The 14564-nt window shown below is 58.7% G+C and overlaps 1 protein-coding gene across 1 annotated transcript in view; it reads right to left on the reverse strand.

The window, feature by feature from the left end:
* Nucleotides 1–14530, reverse strand: part of MYT1L (myelin transcription factor 1 like) — a 77625-nt gene extending 63095 nt beyond the window's left edge. Inside the window, exons 1-7 of the mRNA XM_025045783.1 lie at nucleotides 13720–14530; nucleotides 12828–12882; nucleotides 9944–10188; nucleotides 9340–9474; nucleotides 5227–5317; nucleotides 3668–3775; nucleotides 183–394 (exon numbers count right to left, since the gene is read on the reverse strand). Coding sequence (XP_024901551.1) covers nucleotides 183–394; nucleotides 3668–3775; nucleotides 5227–5317; nucleotides 9340–9474; nucleotides 9944–10188; nucleotides 12828–12882; nucleotides 13720–14530 — 1657 coding nt within the window. The remainder of the gene's footprint in view (nucleotides 1–182; nucleotides 395–3667; nucleotides 3776–5226; nucleotides 5318–9339; nucleotides 9475–9943; nucleotides 10189–12827; nucleotides 12883–13719) is intronic.
* Nucleotides 14531–14564: the final 34 nt, after the last annotated feature.

Raw genomic sequence — 14564 nt, forward strand, 5'->3', positions numbered from 1 at the left:
GCACCCTTCCCCCCCGCCCCGCCACCGGGGCCCCTGGCTTGAAGCGAAGGAGCCCAGCCCTCGCGCTGAGCTGAGGCCCAGCCAGTGCCCGCATGCTCGAGCAGCTCGGGGACGGATACACACAACAACAACATTATCAACGGCAAGCGTGACTCTCGTGTATAAGAGTGTGCACCTCCTACCATCGTATCCTTTGGGGGATATGTCCCTGGTTTGCACCTTGGGGGCTATGGCCCGCTTGCCGTAAGCATGGCTGTCGTAACCGCTGTACTCAAACGATGTCTTGGAGTATTTCTCCAGCTCTTTGGCCAGGTTGGAGCGCGGCGTGGTCGTGGGGACGCTGTTCCTGTAGCCGTAGTGCGGGATCTCGAGCTGCTTTACAAAGCACATCGGCCTGGAAGCAAACGAGAGACAGGGGCCAGCTCGCCTTCCCGCGGGGCGGGCAGGTTCGCGCCGACGCCGCGGCGTGCGCTCTCGGCTGCGTCGAGGCCTCGGAACCTGGTGCTACAATCGCAATTCTATCTTCCCGAGACGAGGCTGAGAACCTGTCATTACGTAGCACCAAACAACGAGCTGTCTAAATGTCAACTTGGCAATACAAAGAACGAAAATAAAATACATAACTTTTCCATGTTTTTTTTTTCTTTTTGGGGTCCCGGTGGCCTTGATGAAGAGACGAGACATGAGGATGAGAAAGACTCTCGCACCCGTGCGTTTTCTTTCGCAGCGGTTGCGAAGAGTAAGAATTATACAGAAGCGGAGGGAGCCGTTGAACTACTTGCCCTTAAAAAGCCAGAGGAAATGCAAGAAACACTGACAGGAACAGAGACCGAGACAAAGCTGGATGCGAATTCACCCATCAGGACGATAAAACAGATCAGGTAGTAACATATTTTGACACATCTTAGGATACGCTTTCAATATTTTTACCTAGTAGTCATTCATTTTTCTAGATTTCGGAATAAATTATTTAAATGGAGGAGCCCTCAATTAGCATCCGCTCGCGGAGCTTCTGCCGTTCTGTGGCGTGTGTGCGTCCAGCTACTCGTCGGTCTCGCGGGTGGGATTTTGGGCTTGTTTAGGAAATGACTTAGACTCACAGAGTCCTTCGCTCTGCCCGCCTCATGTGAATATTCTTATTTACCAAATCACCAGCACGTTTACTTCGATTTCATTAACTTAGCGGATTCACCTGTCAAATCAGGACAAGGCAGCAGTAACCTGAGCATCTGTTATTTGAGGCGTCTCCCGGGTGACGTGGGGGTACATAAATGAGACCCTCGGCCTTGCCTCGAAGGCAGCACGGCCCTTGGCACGGTTCTGAGGCCCGAGAGCCAGTGGAGTCCCCAGAGGAGAGGTCAGCCCCATCAGCGTGAATGTGGCTTCATGGAGGGTGGCAGAGTGAGGGCCAGGGCCCAGCGCTGAGGGACGGGAGCCTTCCAGGGCAGGGGGTGTGGGGGGGTGGCTCCCTGGGGAGTCGCGGGAGACTGGCCGCTTGGGGTCAGACTGCGGCCTGTTCAGCCGTCCTCCCAAGGCCAAGGGGGCTGGGCCGGGGGAGCCGTGGTCCCAAGCCTTCCTCAGAGGCAGGAGGGCGCCGGCCTCAGGGAGGGGGCCCTGCTTGGTGACGAAATGGAGGCCGGGGGGCGCCAGAGCCAGGGCGTGTGGACAGAGGGGTGCGCCCACGTAAGTCTTAACTTCCTGTCGGAAAATTTAAAGACTTAAAAACACCATAATTAGTGAAGTTACTGGAGCTAACGTTCTCTTTCCTTCCTTCTTGTCTGTCCTCACGCCTCAGGGTCGAGTGAGCACGTCCTGCGTGGAGACCGTGTGGGGACACAGGGTGGCGGAGGCAGAGGGCGTATCCTCCGGCCTGGCTCACATGTGGGGCAGGAGGGCGGGGGTCAAGCCGCCAGCCCGACAGGGGGCCGGGTCCTCTCCCGTGTGGCACCCTGCCGCCCCACGCCCACGCGGGGCACGGAGGAAAACGGCCTGCAGGGCACAGTTACTGGCCCGTGGTCATGTTTTGTTGTCACTTGATGTGGTTTTTCACTGTGTCCACCCAAAGAAAGGGACCCGGCTCTGAGGCCCCGGAAAGAACGGGGTGCAGTCGCTTCCGGCTCGGTCAGAACAGGGCGGGGTTCGCGGGCGAGTCTCGTCCATCTCGGAGCCTCCTGCCGGAAGGCAGGCTGGGTGCCAACCGGCGGGGACTGCTGCGAGCTGGCTTTTCAGGAATGGGGTGGCACGGGTTCCTCCCGGCCTCCTGGGCTCTGGCCACAGAGGACGAAGGACAAACAGAAACCCTTTCCTCATGGCACATTTGGCGAGCGGGCGTCCCCTCGCAGACTACGCAGCCCGCCGGCTTTGTCCTCACGCCGCCCAAGGGCGGCCCCGGGGGTCCTGTCGGTTACTTGTGGTCAGCCCAACCTTCTGCGTGATGAAGGGGCGTTAGACTGGCGACACCCTCACACAGAACAATCTAGAACACACGCAAACCTGTCCGAGGGATCATCTCTGAATAGCAGGATTGTAGAAGGCTTTTACTTGATTATCTTTGTCTATTAAAATATTTCTCATTTTCTATAAAGATTTTAAGGTTTATATTGAGAGATATAAAGAGGGTTTAAGGACTATGCAAAATCCTCTCAGAAAACTGAAATAGCACAAAACGAAACCAAACAGGTGATCACGTTGTTTGCCTGGTGATTGTTTCCAAGAGATTTGTCCCAAAGAAGCGATTTAACAGAAACAAGACTGTGTGTGTGTGTGTGCGCGTACGTGTGTGCATGCATGTGCTGCACTATGTGTATGCGTCTGCATGTGCGTGCGTGTGTGTGCTTATTTCTCTCTCTCTAGCAGTAAAGCTGGAATCACCTCAATGGCTCAGGGCGGGCCCCTCACCCCTGCAGTGGCGGCACCTCCCGCAGGGGACGACCTGCCTGTAGCCATGAGGACCCCAACCACGATGCCTACCTGCACAGGGACGCACACTCACGTGTAGCGAGAAGGGCAGGCCACACAGCGGCCGCGAGTGTCCACGCGACAAGGGTCTGAAGGGCGTGTGCAGGGATGGTTATCTCCTGATAACCATCCTCTTCTAAATTTAAGGAGTCGGTGGGTTGAAGCAGATGACCCGTGAGGTCTTCCGCAGCCTGACACCCCGCGACTGAGTTTCGGGGTGCAGGTAAGTCGCCAGCCTCTCTGTGTGTCCAGGGCCCGCCATGCCGGGCCCGCCCAGCCCTCGGGCGTGTGAGGACCGCGAACCGGCAACGCCAGGCCTTTCCCACAGGAGGGCCCCGTGCTCCCGTGTTCGCGCAGACGTTTCAAAACCGCTACCACCACCTCCCGTCCGCCTTAGGACAAACCTGCTCCGGCTTCTCATTCGCCTGCCAAGCTCCCCTTTGTCTGGCATTCACGGACCACATGGCGGCAGGGCCAGAGAGAAGACCAGAGACAGTTCCGGCCACATCTCTCATTAAAAACTTAGAATCGGTCAAGGAGACCGCCCTCCCCCGGCCCCACTGGGCGGCCCGGCTCGCCCCAGCACAGCAAACTGTAACGGCACCAGCTGCCAGCTTCCTTCCTGTTGCTAAGCGTGGCCGTCACCTCACGCAGGTCCCGGGCGCCTGGCTGTGGACGGAACTCAGGGCGTGGGCGCTGTGCTCGGTACCTGAGCACGCGGTCGGAGGCCTGGCTGGACTTGGGCACGTCACAGCTCTGGTGCTTCTCCTGGGCCTTTGCCAGCTTCTCCGCTGCAGCGATAGGGCATCCAGAGAGGCTGCAACGAGAAGGGGCTGCTGTCTCCTCCAATGGCTGAGCGGCCAGCGATCCGGCCGCCACCTCCCCCCACTCCCTCAGGCAGACCAGAAGACCCTGAGGGACGGGTCACGGGCGCGGTCACGCCTGCGGCTGGCCTGTCCCCCTCGGGCTCTGGCAGGCAGTGCCGTGCCGTGGGCACAGTCCTCTGGCCTGCCCGGCGATAGCTAGGCAAGTTACAGGACAGTCCAGGGAGCGTAGCTGGTTAAAACATTAGATGCGGCTTCCGTTCTGGGGCAGACCGTGGACGAGACGGGACTGCCCCACTCCGAGACGGGACTGCCCCACTCCGAGACGGGACTGCCCCACTCGGGGGGCTGTTTCCAGAAGGCCCAGGAGGGCAGCTCTCTGAGCTGGCCCTGTGGGCACGACAGCCACAGTGTGGGGCTTGTCCTCCCCGGGAAGAGAAGTGGAAGGGGGGACACAGAGTCACCTCGAGGACTGGTGTAAATGTGTCTCAGAGATAAATATTTACAGAGCAGACACCAGCTTGCACCTTGGTGTTTCCATGTGTCACGCGATCATGGTGCCTGCTGTCGGCGTGACCGCGTGCCTCTCTGCACGGAAGCACAGGTGTGCACGGCCCTCCATCCCCATGGGTCAGGCTCAAAGCTGCAGGGCTGGGTTGCAGCCTAGTGACGGGGCTCAGCACCGGCCCCGCCTGCAGAATGAGCCAGGAATATCTCTCGAGGGCTCAGGGGTGTGACTTGTTTCATTAGAAATTTAACACAAATAACCAAATTCACCAGTCGGACGGGCAAATGTCACAGGGACAATCACAGCGGTTGGCTCCATCTAGATGCGACTGGACAGCAGCTGAGGGGCTGAAAGGCAGGCTGGACGACGAGCCGTCACCCAGCTACTGAACGAAAGGGACCCGACTGAGCCGGATGCGGGCAGTGGCCAGCGAGGCCGGCACGAGGGAGGAAGCGACAGTTTGGGATCCCCAGCGTCAAGGGCAGTGACGGCCCAGGAGCGGCCTGTCCACCGGGCACACTTCCGTGCCACACACCCCCATGGCGCTCCGCACATCTGCTCATGCTCAGTGACACCCACACTGGTGGCCGGGCTTTCGGCAGGGCTGGGGGGTGCGGCGAGTTCAGTCATGTACTACACAGTCCTACCCCGTCTGACGCATGTGGCCCAGCCCGGGGCCCCTGGAGGGCAGGGGGGCTGGCCGCGTCCTGCCTGGTCACTGTAAATGGGCGGGGTTTGTCTTAGACGCTATACCGAGGGCGGACCTTCCGGGGACTGCCACCCGTCATGACGAGGGCCCAGGGGGAGGGAGCAGTGACTACAGGAGTCCCCGGTGTGCGGGGTGCGAGCCTCTGCCTGCCCTGAGCGCCCCGTGCCCGCAGCCCAGTCCTGCGAGGTGGTGCCGGGCTGGGCCCCACAGGCAGAGGCCGTGCTCACCTTCTGTGCGAGTTCCTGTTGCTATTCACGTGCCCTCGCCCCGTGCAGCCCGGAGTGGGACACTTGAGGACGTTCTCGTGCATGGCGAGGACTTGGCAGGGAGAGGCAGAGAAAACAGTGCAGCGTTAAAACACGGAGGTGGTCCAGACACGCGAACGGGCAGCGTTGACACGGAGCTGGTCAGTTTACGACCAGTGCCTACAAACACTCGTGACGGGCATGGCCGGGAAAACACACGTGGGCAGAAAAAGAAGGCTGTCTCCACCTTACTCTAATTGGTATGCAAAGCGGGGTGCCTGTGGGGGGCGGCTGGAGGTCAGGGACGTGGGGACCTAACTGTCCCAGGTGCCACAGGGAAGCAAGGGCCTCCGGGCAGTCTCTCCCACTCACGAGCTCGGGGCCGCGTGGCCACGCAGCAGCACGCCTGTGCCCCGGAAGCACGCAGCGTCACGGAGGCGTGCCGGTCAGGAGTGGAGAGAGAGCCTGCAGCCTTGTTTTTAAATAAACCGAGTTAAATTTTCTGCCCAGGAATTAAGGACTTTAATAGTTTTCAAATGGAGCGAGCTGGAACAGTGAGTGCTGTGAGGTTAGCCTGTGATGTCAACAAGTGGGAGGCAAAGCACGTGGTCACCACGGCTAAAGGAAGCCACCAGCCTGCTGTCAGGAGACGGAGCTCAACCCGACCCAGCAGCCGCGGGGGCCTGGGCTGCCCGCACAGCCTCGCCGTCCTGGTCCCCAGAGAGCTCGCCTCTGCTCTGGATTGCGGGGAAAGCTGTGTGGGCCCGTGGCCGGAGGTGGCCCGTCACTGGCCCACAACACGGGCTCCAGCACAGCTGGCAACGAGCTCCGGGCAAGTACTGTGGCGGGAACCGAGGGCCGGTGAGCACGGGGGCCCACACGGGTCACGCAGCGGGCCTTCCGCGGTCCCCTCCCCGAGTCGTGCGTGCCGTGCTGCAGGCCGTGCTCGTCACTCCAGTCCTCAGCGCATCTCACTCCTGGCTGCTCCTTAAAACCAGGGCCCATCCGGTTTCCTCTGTGTAGTTCCCACAGCTCAGTAAATAGCGGCCAGTGAGTCAGCCTCCAGCTCGTTTTGCGTGGGGACCTGGCTGGAGCGGGGCTCCGGGACGCCCTCCTCGGGGGTCCCGGCACAGCGCCTGTCTCTCCGCCACCATGCCCCCCCTTCAGTCTGCACCTCGCCTGTCCTCTCCCTTTTCCTTTGGGGTCCTGCCGTACCCCCGTCGTTCATTCTTTACTACCTGCTCATCACCCCGTTACACCCCACACCCCCTCCGGTGAACAACAGTGTCCCTCTCGAGTTAACAGACGGCTCCCCGCCCTTTCCTGTCGTGCTGGGCCCCTCGAACGGAAAGTCTTCCCCGGAGAGAACAAACACCTCTCAGCTCGTCCGTGGGGCAGATCTCAAAGCGACCGGCCTCCGTCTCCTGCTATGCGACATGCAGGCTCCTTCTGCCGTGGCAGAGCCCTGCGTGAGACGGGGCGCACTGGCCGCCCTCTGGCCAGCTCTGCCACTGCCCCCCCCGCCCCACGCGCCCCCCTCGCTCCTGCTGCTCGCACGCCCTGACTCGGCACTGCGCCCTCACTCCCGCTCCGGGCTGTGTGCCGCAGGCTTCCACTCCGTGAACCCACAGCCCGCTGCACCCCGTCCTCCCGGCCGTCTTGTCCGAGATGGTCTTGGATGCCAGGCATCCCGTCCTGTCCCCTCAGGGCTCCCCCGTCGCCGGCCTCTCCCCTGCTCCGCTGACCCCACCGTGTTGCCACCCACTCCAGCCCCCTCTCCAGGCGACTGCACTCTGCTGCCAGGGGCACTGCTCCGGGGACAGCCCCAGAGTCCCCGTGGCCCGGACCTCCTCCAGGTCCCCAGAGCCTGCTGGCAGTGGGAGAATCCAAGTCGCAATGTCCCCTGTTGGACGTGGCCCCGTTTCTTAGTCCCTACACCTATTCTTGCTGGTCGTGCTGCCGTCCCTGCCATCTACCGAGGTGGAGCCCTGGCCTCCCCTGGACCTACGTCTCCTTCCCACGCGGGACGTCCTCTGGCCCTGCCAGCCTCCCACGCCCCGCGCTGCCTCCCTCCCTCCCTGGTCACCTGCATGGACTTGGGCCGCGCTCACACGGGACCAGCCACGGCTGTCCCAGCGAGCCCGATCCCTGGGGAAGGTGTCCCCTGGTGCCTCAGGCGTGTCCCCACAGGCCGCGGAGTCCCGTGCGCATGCCCCACTCCGCGGGGCGGGGCACCCCGGGCCAGAGCGGGGTCTCCCTCAGCGCTGCGCCGTTTCTAGCAGTGCGCTGCGAACGGGGTGCGGACTGCGTCGCTGACGGCCCCTGGAGCGGGGCGTGTTTGCACCCTCACGCATCCGAGGAGCTACGTGTGCGTGACTAAGAGGGCCCAGGTGCGCCCGGGCCTGGCATGGCCGCGGTCAGCGGGCGCTCTGCGCAGGACGCTAGCGGCTCTCAGCGCTGTCGCCGTTTGCACACACGGGCCGTTCCCGAGGAACGTGGAGGCAGGAGAATGCGTCAGCCATGAAAAGGAGCTGACGTTCTATTTCGAAGGTGAAAATGTAAGTCTTAAAGGAAAATTGCATAAGGAAGCGCTTTCTTCTAAAGATGTTAGCGCTTGGTCCCAACCCCTCGCGTGGGGGGGAAAGCGTGCGGAGAGCGCGTGGCACGCCCGGTGTCGCTGCTCGTCAGGGCGGCTGGCAGAGCAGCCCCAGTCTTGGCGGGGACAGACGTGGACTCAGAGCCTCGCTCGGTTCTCTGCTTGGGCAGCTTAGCAGCTGCTCGCGTCGGACTGCAGGACACCGGGCGTCTCTGGCTGGCCGGGCACCGTGGTGAGCCCTGGAGGGGGGCGATGGGGTCTGCGCCCCGCCTTCCTCGTTTGAAAGGAGGGCCAGCTTGCCCTGCAGGCGTCCTGGGGGCTGAGTGAGTGTCTGTGCTCGGAACACGGAAGCCGCTGTCATGACACCACGGTGCCTCTGCTCAGGTAACACACGGGCAGAACCGTTCAGGTGTGCGCCTAACGTCCACTCACAGGGCGGTCCGGGGAAGGCGGGCTTGTCATTGTCAGAAGCCGTGTGAAAACATGGACCCACACTGGCTTCCAAAATCGTTTCGCCTGAAAATGCCCCGCTGAGCCTGCTTTCTAAGCCTCAACTGCCACCGTGAACTGTTCTCGGTTCTGACAGATTTGCCTCTCAAGTACCCCAACATCTTAAGGAGACAATCCTCGAAGCCCCTCTAAACAGTCAGCTGGTCACCTCGTCACATCTCAAGCCAAGCTGCCGCACTCCGCATGAGAGACGGTGTCTCGCAGCGTGAGTGGCCGCCTAACTCACCTTACACGCACGGTCAGCCCGGAAACGCGCACAGTCAGTTCTGGAAACGTGCCGTTTCCCCGAGCGACCAATTCTAATTGCATTTGAATAGCTGGCACACTTTCTGTGCTGAGAGAGATAAACAAAACAGGTGGACATTCCAGCTCTGAAAAAAATTTAGTCGTTTTCATAGATTTATTGCATATTCTCAGAACCTGATTAAAATGAACGCGTGGGATCAAAACCGACCCACCTTAAACCTCCCGATTTAAGGTTTTGTCGTGCTGAAATGTTGGGACAACTGTGATATGGAACAGGCTTTTCAAGTAGAAGGTGACGAAACGCAAACCCCAAGTGTGGAACCCCATGTGCGCGGAGGCCGGGGCAGCTGGGTGACGGGCGGACGGCTCTCTGGGGCTTTCCCAGGGGTCTGCAGCCATTCGGGGCTGGAGGGGCTGCTGCAGCGGCTGCCTACACTCAGTCCTACGATCAGCGAGGCGAGACGTGACCTGCCTGAGGTCCCAGAGCACGTCAGAAGTGCAAGGAGGACCAGAGCCCGGGCCAGCCTGCCGTGGGCACGCCGCAGGAGGGCATTTAGCGGTCAGCCGCGCCGCCACCGGCACTGCGCGCTGGGGGGTTGGGGGTGGCGGCCGGGAGCCCGTCGGCCTCCGTGAGACCCGAGTGCCGCGTGAGCCGCCCAGCAGGACAGGTGGAAACGACAAAGGCGGGGGTGACGGAAACGGCCGGAGGCGGGTGCGCGAGGGGTCGGGGAAACGCAACTTACTTTCTGGAGGGACCCTATCTTTGTGCGGGCATCCGGACAGACTGCGGTGATGCGGGTACAGCCCGGTCACGTGGCCGGTTCCGTCGCACCCTGGGGTGGGACACTTGCTCTCTTTCTTTTCTGCTCTCGAGGGATCTAAAAGCGACAACAGGTGTCAAGAGAATGAATTCTTTACCCGTTAAAGACAAATGTGATTATTTCACAAGCTGAAGAGACCACGATCAATACAGAGATAAGGCAGTTGCGACATCAGGCTTTGCGCAGGTCTTCGGTGTTGGGTGATTTTTTTTTTTTGACCTTAAACAGTGTAATCATGAATCATAAAATTTCTTACTTTCTATATAAAGAAAAAAAGACTATCCCTACCTGAACCCTTAATCGTTTTCCCGTGTGTTACATGATAAGCTCAAAGAACTCAACATAAATCGTGACGATACAGTGGCCTTGTCAAAAAACGAAGCCGCGCGTGGGCAGGCGGAAGCCGCGCGTGGGCAGGCGGAAGCCGCTCTGGGAAGTTCAGCTGGGGGGACTCTGCCACCCACACGCTCGCTGGCAGGCTCTCTTCCCTGCCGAGGGCACCGGTGGCAGACACTCCAAGGCGCACACTCGGCGTTGACGTGTGTTCTCTTGCGACACTGTTTGGCAGCACATCGACTCAGAGGTTTTTCTGAAAATAAGCCCCACTCTCGGAGGCACTGCGAGCATCGCCTGGCAGAGGGATGCGCAGTCAGCCTGGCTCGGAAGCTGCGGGCGCAGCCGCCGCTCCGGATGCTGGGCCTGTCCACGCGGGGGGCCGAGGACGGCTCCAGGACGGGGCGCGGCTGCAGGGAGGGCCGTACATTTGCTCGACTAGTGGAGACACAGAGATGCGATGACAGTGCTAAACAGTCACTTCGAACCCAGAATGGACCACGGTCCATAAACGTGCAGAAAATAACTGCAGAGCACACCGCTCGGCTCAAGCGCAGGGCAAACGCACGGCGAGCGTGCGGACCGCTGGTTTGGGGTCAGCTTCCGAGTGTCGGCCGTGCAGACTGTCGGTAGCTAGTGACTGCTGCGGCTTGGTCCAGGGGACGCTACAGTTAAAGCTCTCTGGGGTTGGATATTTTCATGTTAGTATCTAATTAATCAAGCTAATCGTGATTGTTAGAAAATACAGGTTTTACTTTTCGTTGAGAGTTCATTTTATAGTAAGAGAAAAGCTTGGTTTAAAATCTTTTGAACTCTTGTGGACTTTTCCTTGTCACCTGTGTGAACGGAAGTAGACAAGGGACTCACGGAAATATCTAAACGCTTTTATGCTTGTACAAAAAGAGTCCCCCATTTCCTCTTTAGCTAGCATTTTATTCTCCGTAATGTGTCTCTTTTGGGCCCTGGAACCTCTTAAGCCAGAGCTGATGCTGGGGGAAAACATTCTAAATCCAACCGTCCGCTACTTCCTGACGTTATCTGTAGATGACAAGCCCTAGAAACGCATCTGAAAGTAAGCTGCTGTGACTTCGGTGTCTAGAGGTCTTACTGGAGCACTTCCTACACACGCAGACCAGAGGCCTCATGTTCCGTTGCTTCGCGAGTAATTTCACAGTAAGAACAGCATAATTTAATTAAGGTGATTAGGTAACAGTATACGCACAGTAACAAAGAAAAATAGTGCTGTTTTAAGATAATAGAGGTATAATTTAAAATCATAACCTGGATCTAAGTGACTTTCAAAGGATAAAAGTACAAATGATAACTATTCTTAATCATCAAGTGACTCTTTTTCATCAGGACACTTAAATTTCCTAAGAGTAACTTCATTCACAGCTTCGAAGGGGCTCTGACGTGGAGCACAGGTCTGCATGAAATCCGCTCAGCTCAGGCTCTGGGGACAGCAGTGTATACTCTCCTCTCGATGTGTGTCCCGGCCGGGCGGGGCCGCTGGCCTCGCCCCTTCCTCCCTGGCTGTCTTATTTCTCGCGATCCAAATTCATCTTGAAAGCAAATACTGGAGCAAACACAAAACAACCAAGCAAGCAAACAGGCCAACACATCAACCGAAAACCCGCGACAATGTCTAGGAAAAAAACTGTGTGCAGGATTTAGCTGGTCCCCCTACGCCCTTTCGAGTAGATGCTTGAGAAGAAAGACAGAGGAGTTTCGGGATGAGCCCCTTTTGTTTCCGCTCAAGATTTTGGAAAGGTTACTCGTTTATAACTTAAATCACTTTGAGAAGACTGTGCAGGGAGATCTGATACGGTGCTCTCGTCGTCAGTAACGTAAGGGAGAAGCTGACAGGAGAGCCTGCGGGCACGTGGCTTGTGGGGATGGTAAGATCGCGCGTGCGTTTTAGAAAGAAGGGCGTTCACCTTCACCCCGCTTCGGTGTCCTCGCTCGGCTATATTTATTTGATGCTGAACATAACTACAGGCATCGTCAAGAGAAACCTGGGGGCGATGTGGAACATTCTGGTAAGAAGGAGGTGAGCTGTGGTCGGGGGGAGAGGTCTGGGGAAGCTGGGGGAGGGGAGGCCAGGGTGTTCCAGCTCATCTGGAAAGTCCGACTCCTCAACCCTCCCCCACTGCAGGGAAAAAGCGTGCCTCGGTGTATACGGTTCGTTCCCACCCCGTCCCCACTGACTTCGGAGAAGCAAGAGGTTCGAATCCCATTTCTTGCAACAAGTAAAACAAAACAAACAAAATAAAACAATGATAATAAAACAAAACGAGTCAAAGGCTACAGAGAGCTCCGGGTTTAAAGGAAGCACAGAAACCACGGGCCGCCACGCCAGACGCGCCGCGTTTCCTGGGCCGCCCAGCGCCAGCGCCAGCGCCAGCGCCCCGCGGGGCCCGAGGACGGAAGCCTAACGTGCGTGCGCCCAACCGAGCGCCGGGAAGGGACCCCACTTCTCCCTACAAATGTTAGAGATGATTCTGAAACTTTCGACTAGACTGCACCGCACGTCAAGCACCCAAGCTGTTCCTCATCTGCACGGCGCCCAACGCGGCCTGGTGCTCCCGAGCCGGACTCCGCCACCTCTGGGCAAGGACCCCGTCCTCACGGGCGCACGTCACCCGGCCCGCGTGCCGAGCCGGCGTCCTCGCTCAAGCACTTGCCACGTCAGGAGCCCGGCGGGCCCTGGCTGAGGCTTGTCTCCCACTGGGGTTTGGCACAGGGTGCCCAACTGGCCACAGCGGTCCGTGCACATATGGAGAGGAGAATGCACACCTGTGTCACAGCAGAAACAACGGTTCTTACGGTCACTTGAGCTGATACAGCAACTGGTTTCCAAACCAAGTTCCTGAACCTCATTATCAGAGCCACAGCGAAGAAGCTCAGTATAAGGAATGGAATAAAAGACAAAATAGAGGATTTTGGGGGTATTCAGATGACGGATCTAAGGAATCGCTGATTTTATTCCTGAAGTTGCTCCTTACTTAGTTCTAAGAGAGTCCTGAAATTGACACGCCCGCAGGCCGAGGTTCTGGAAGGGGTTAATCATGACCTACCTCGTGCTGCCAGTGGGCACGGTTGCTATCGCAAACAGGAAGCCAGACTTTCGGGCTGGAAACGTATGCGGCCATGTTGGATACGGCGACGAGGTACGTACCTGGTTACATGTAGCGATAAACGCCACCGTGTGCCCACACGTCTCATAAACGGAAATCCCATTAAAACTGTCGTGTTGGCCGTTTATGAGTGTTTCATAATAAAGGAAGCGCCGTGACCGTCCACAGTGGGATGGAAGCAGCGAGGGGCAGTGACCGTAGGACACGGGTTGCCACAGGCCCCGGCCTGGGCCCCGCCGTGCCGGCCACGGCGCGCGGCCCCCGCGGCTTGGTACCTGGCGACGGTGAACGTGCGGCCACACCCTCGTCTCGCACTGTCGCTTCCCTCACTGCTCAGCTTCTGTCACGGATGTTTTCTACGGGGCGGGTTTTATCGATAACTGTCATTTGATGATAACTTTATAAATCCCGATGCCACCTACCAATCCCGTTCGTACAATACGTGCGCCATCCCTGATCGACTCACATAAACCCTTGCGGCTCAACGTGGACGGTGGGTCATTTATAGGGACACAGGCCTGTCCTGATGTTGCCTGTCACAGGATGCACTGTGCTCCCGGCCTTCCACCCAAACACGCGTTTTCCACCGAAAGACCATCCTCCTCATCTGCTCTGAGAATATGACACTGAGCTGCTCTGCGTAATTCTGACAAATGTTTTATTCGCTCTTCAGAAACAATCACAGAATATAACTCTGGAATGAATTCTAAGAAATATGCGTGAGAGGGGTAATTTACTGAGATGCAGACTTTACCTGCTTTACCTTGGACCTGACACGATTTACTCTAGCTCATGCTCTCACGAGGCAACTTACGTCAGGCGGAAAGATTACCTTGACCATAGTATGGCTTTTTGACATGGCTGTCACTGGACTTGGGCTTCCTCTCCTCCCCGGGGAGTTGTCGTGGCGACGGCTCCTCATAGGGCCTCACACTGTCCCGCCTGCCGGCCTCCAGCGCCATTTTCTCCCGCATGGCCTTCGCCCGCTCCGTCTCCAGAGCGATGGCTTTCTCCAGGAGAGTCAGGTTGCCCTTGGTCATGTCGAACACTTCCTCAGACCTGTCCGAGGTCACGGAGGCCGTGTCGTCGTCTCTCTCGTGATACCCGTCCTCCTTTGCACAGCTGGAGAAAGTTCTAGATCTGGGGCTCAACTGCTCCTCGAGCCTCATCAGGTTCATCATGTCGGAGTAGTTCCTGTCGGGCGTCCGTCCCGAGAAGTCGTCGTCCGGCCGGGCGTGCTGGCGGGCGCCCAGGCTCTGCTGCTGGCTCCTGTCCTGCGGGCTGGTCTCGCTGAGCTTCCGGGCCAGGTCGAAGCACTGGTTGCGCAGGCACTCCAGGCTGCTCAGGCACACCTCCTCGTCGCTCTCCTCCGCCATCTTCTCCACCAGCCCGTTGTTCACGGGCTTCCCGAGCATCACGTAGCTCACGTTCCGGTTATCCTGCGGGGACGCGGTGTCCGCGTAGCTCCTGTCGCCCACGCCGTCGGCGAGCACCACGCCGTGGCCCTGTGCCAGGAGCTTAAGGGAGTCCACCGTCTCCCGGACGACGTCGCTGTCCAGGTCCAGGCTCAGCTCGCCTCTCCGGCCCGGGCCGTCGTTCTTGTCGCTGTCGTCCTCCAGGCTGTTGGAGGTGTTGCTGTTCATCTCCGACTCGGTCCGGGCCCGGTACGCCGCATCC

This window comes from Pteropus alecto, unplaced genomic scaffold (assembly GCF_000325575.1).
Source record: "Pteropus alecto unplaced genomic scaffold, ASM32557v1 scaffold61, whole genome shotgun sequence".
NCBI lineage: Eukaryota > Metazoa > Chordata > Mammalia > Chiroptera > Pteropodidae > Pteropus > Pteropus alecto.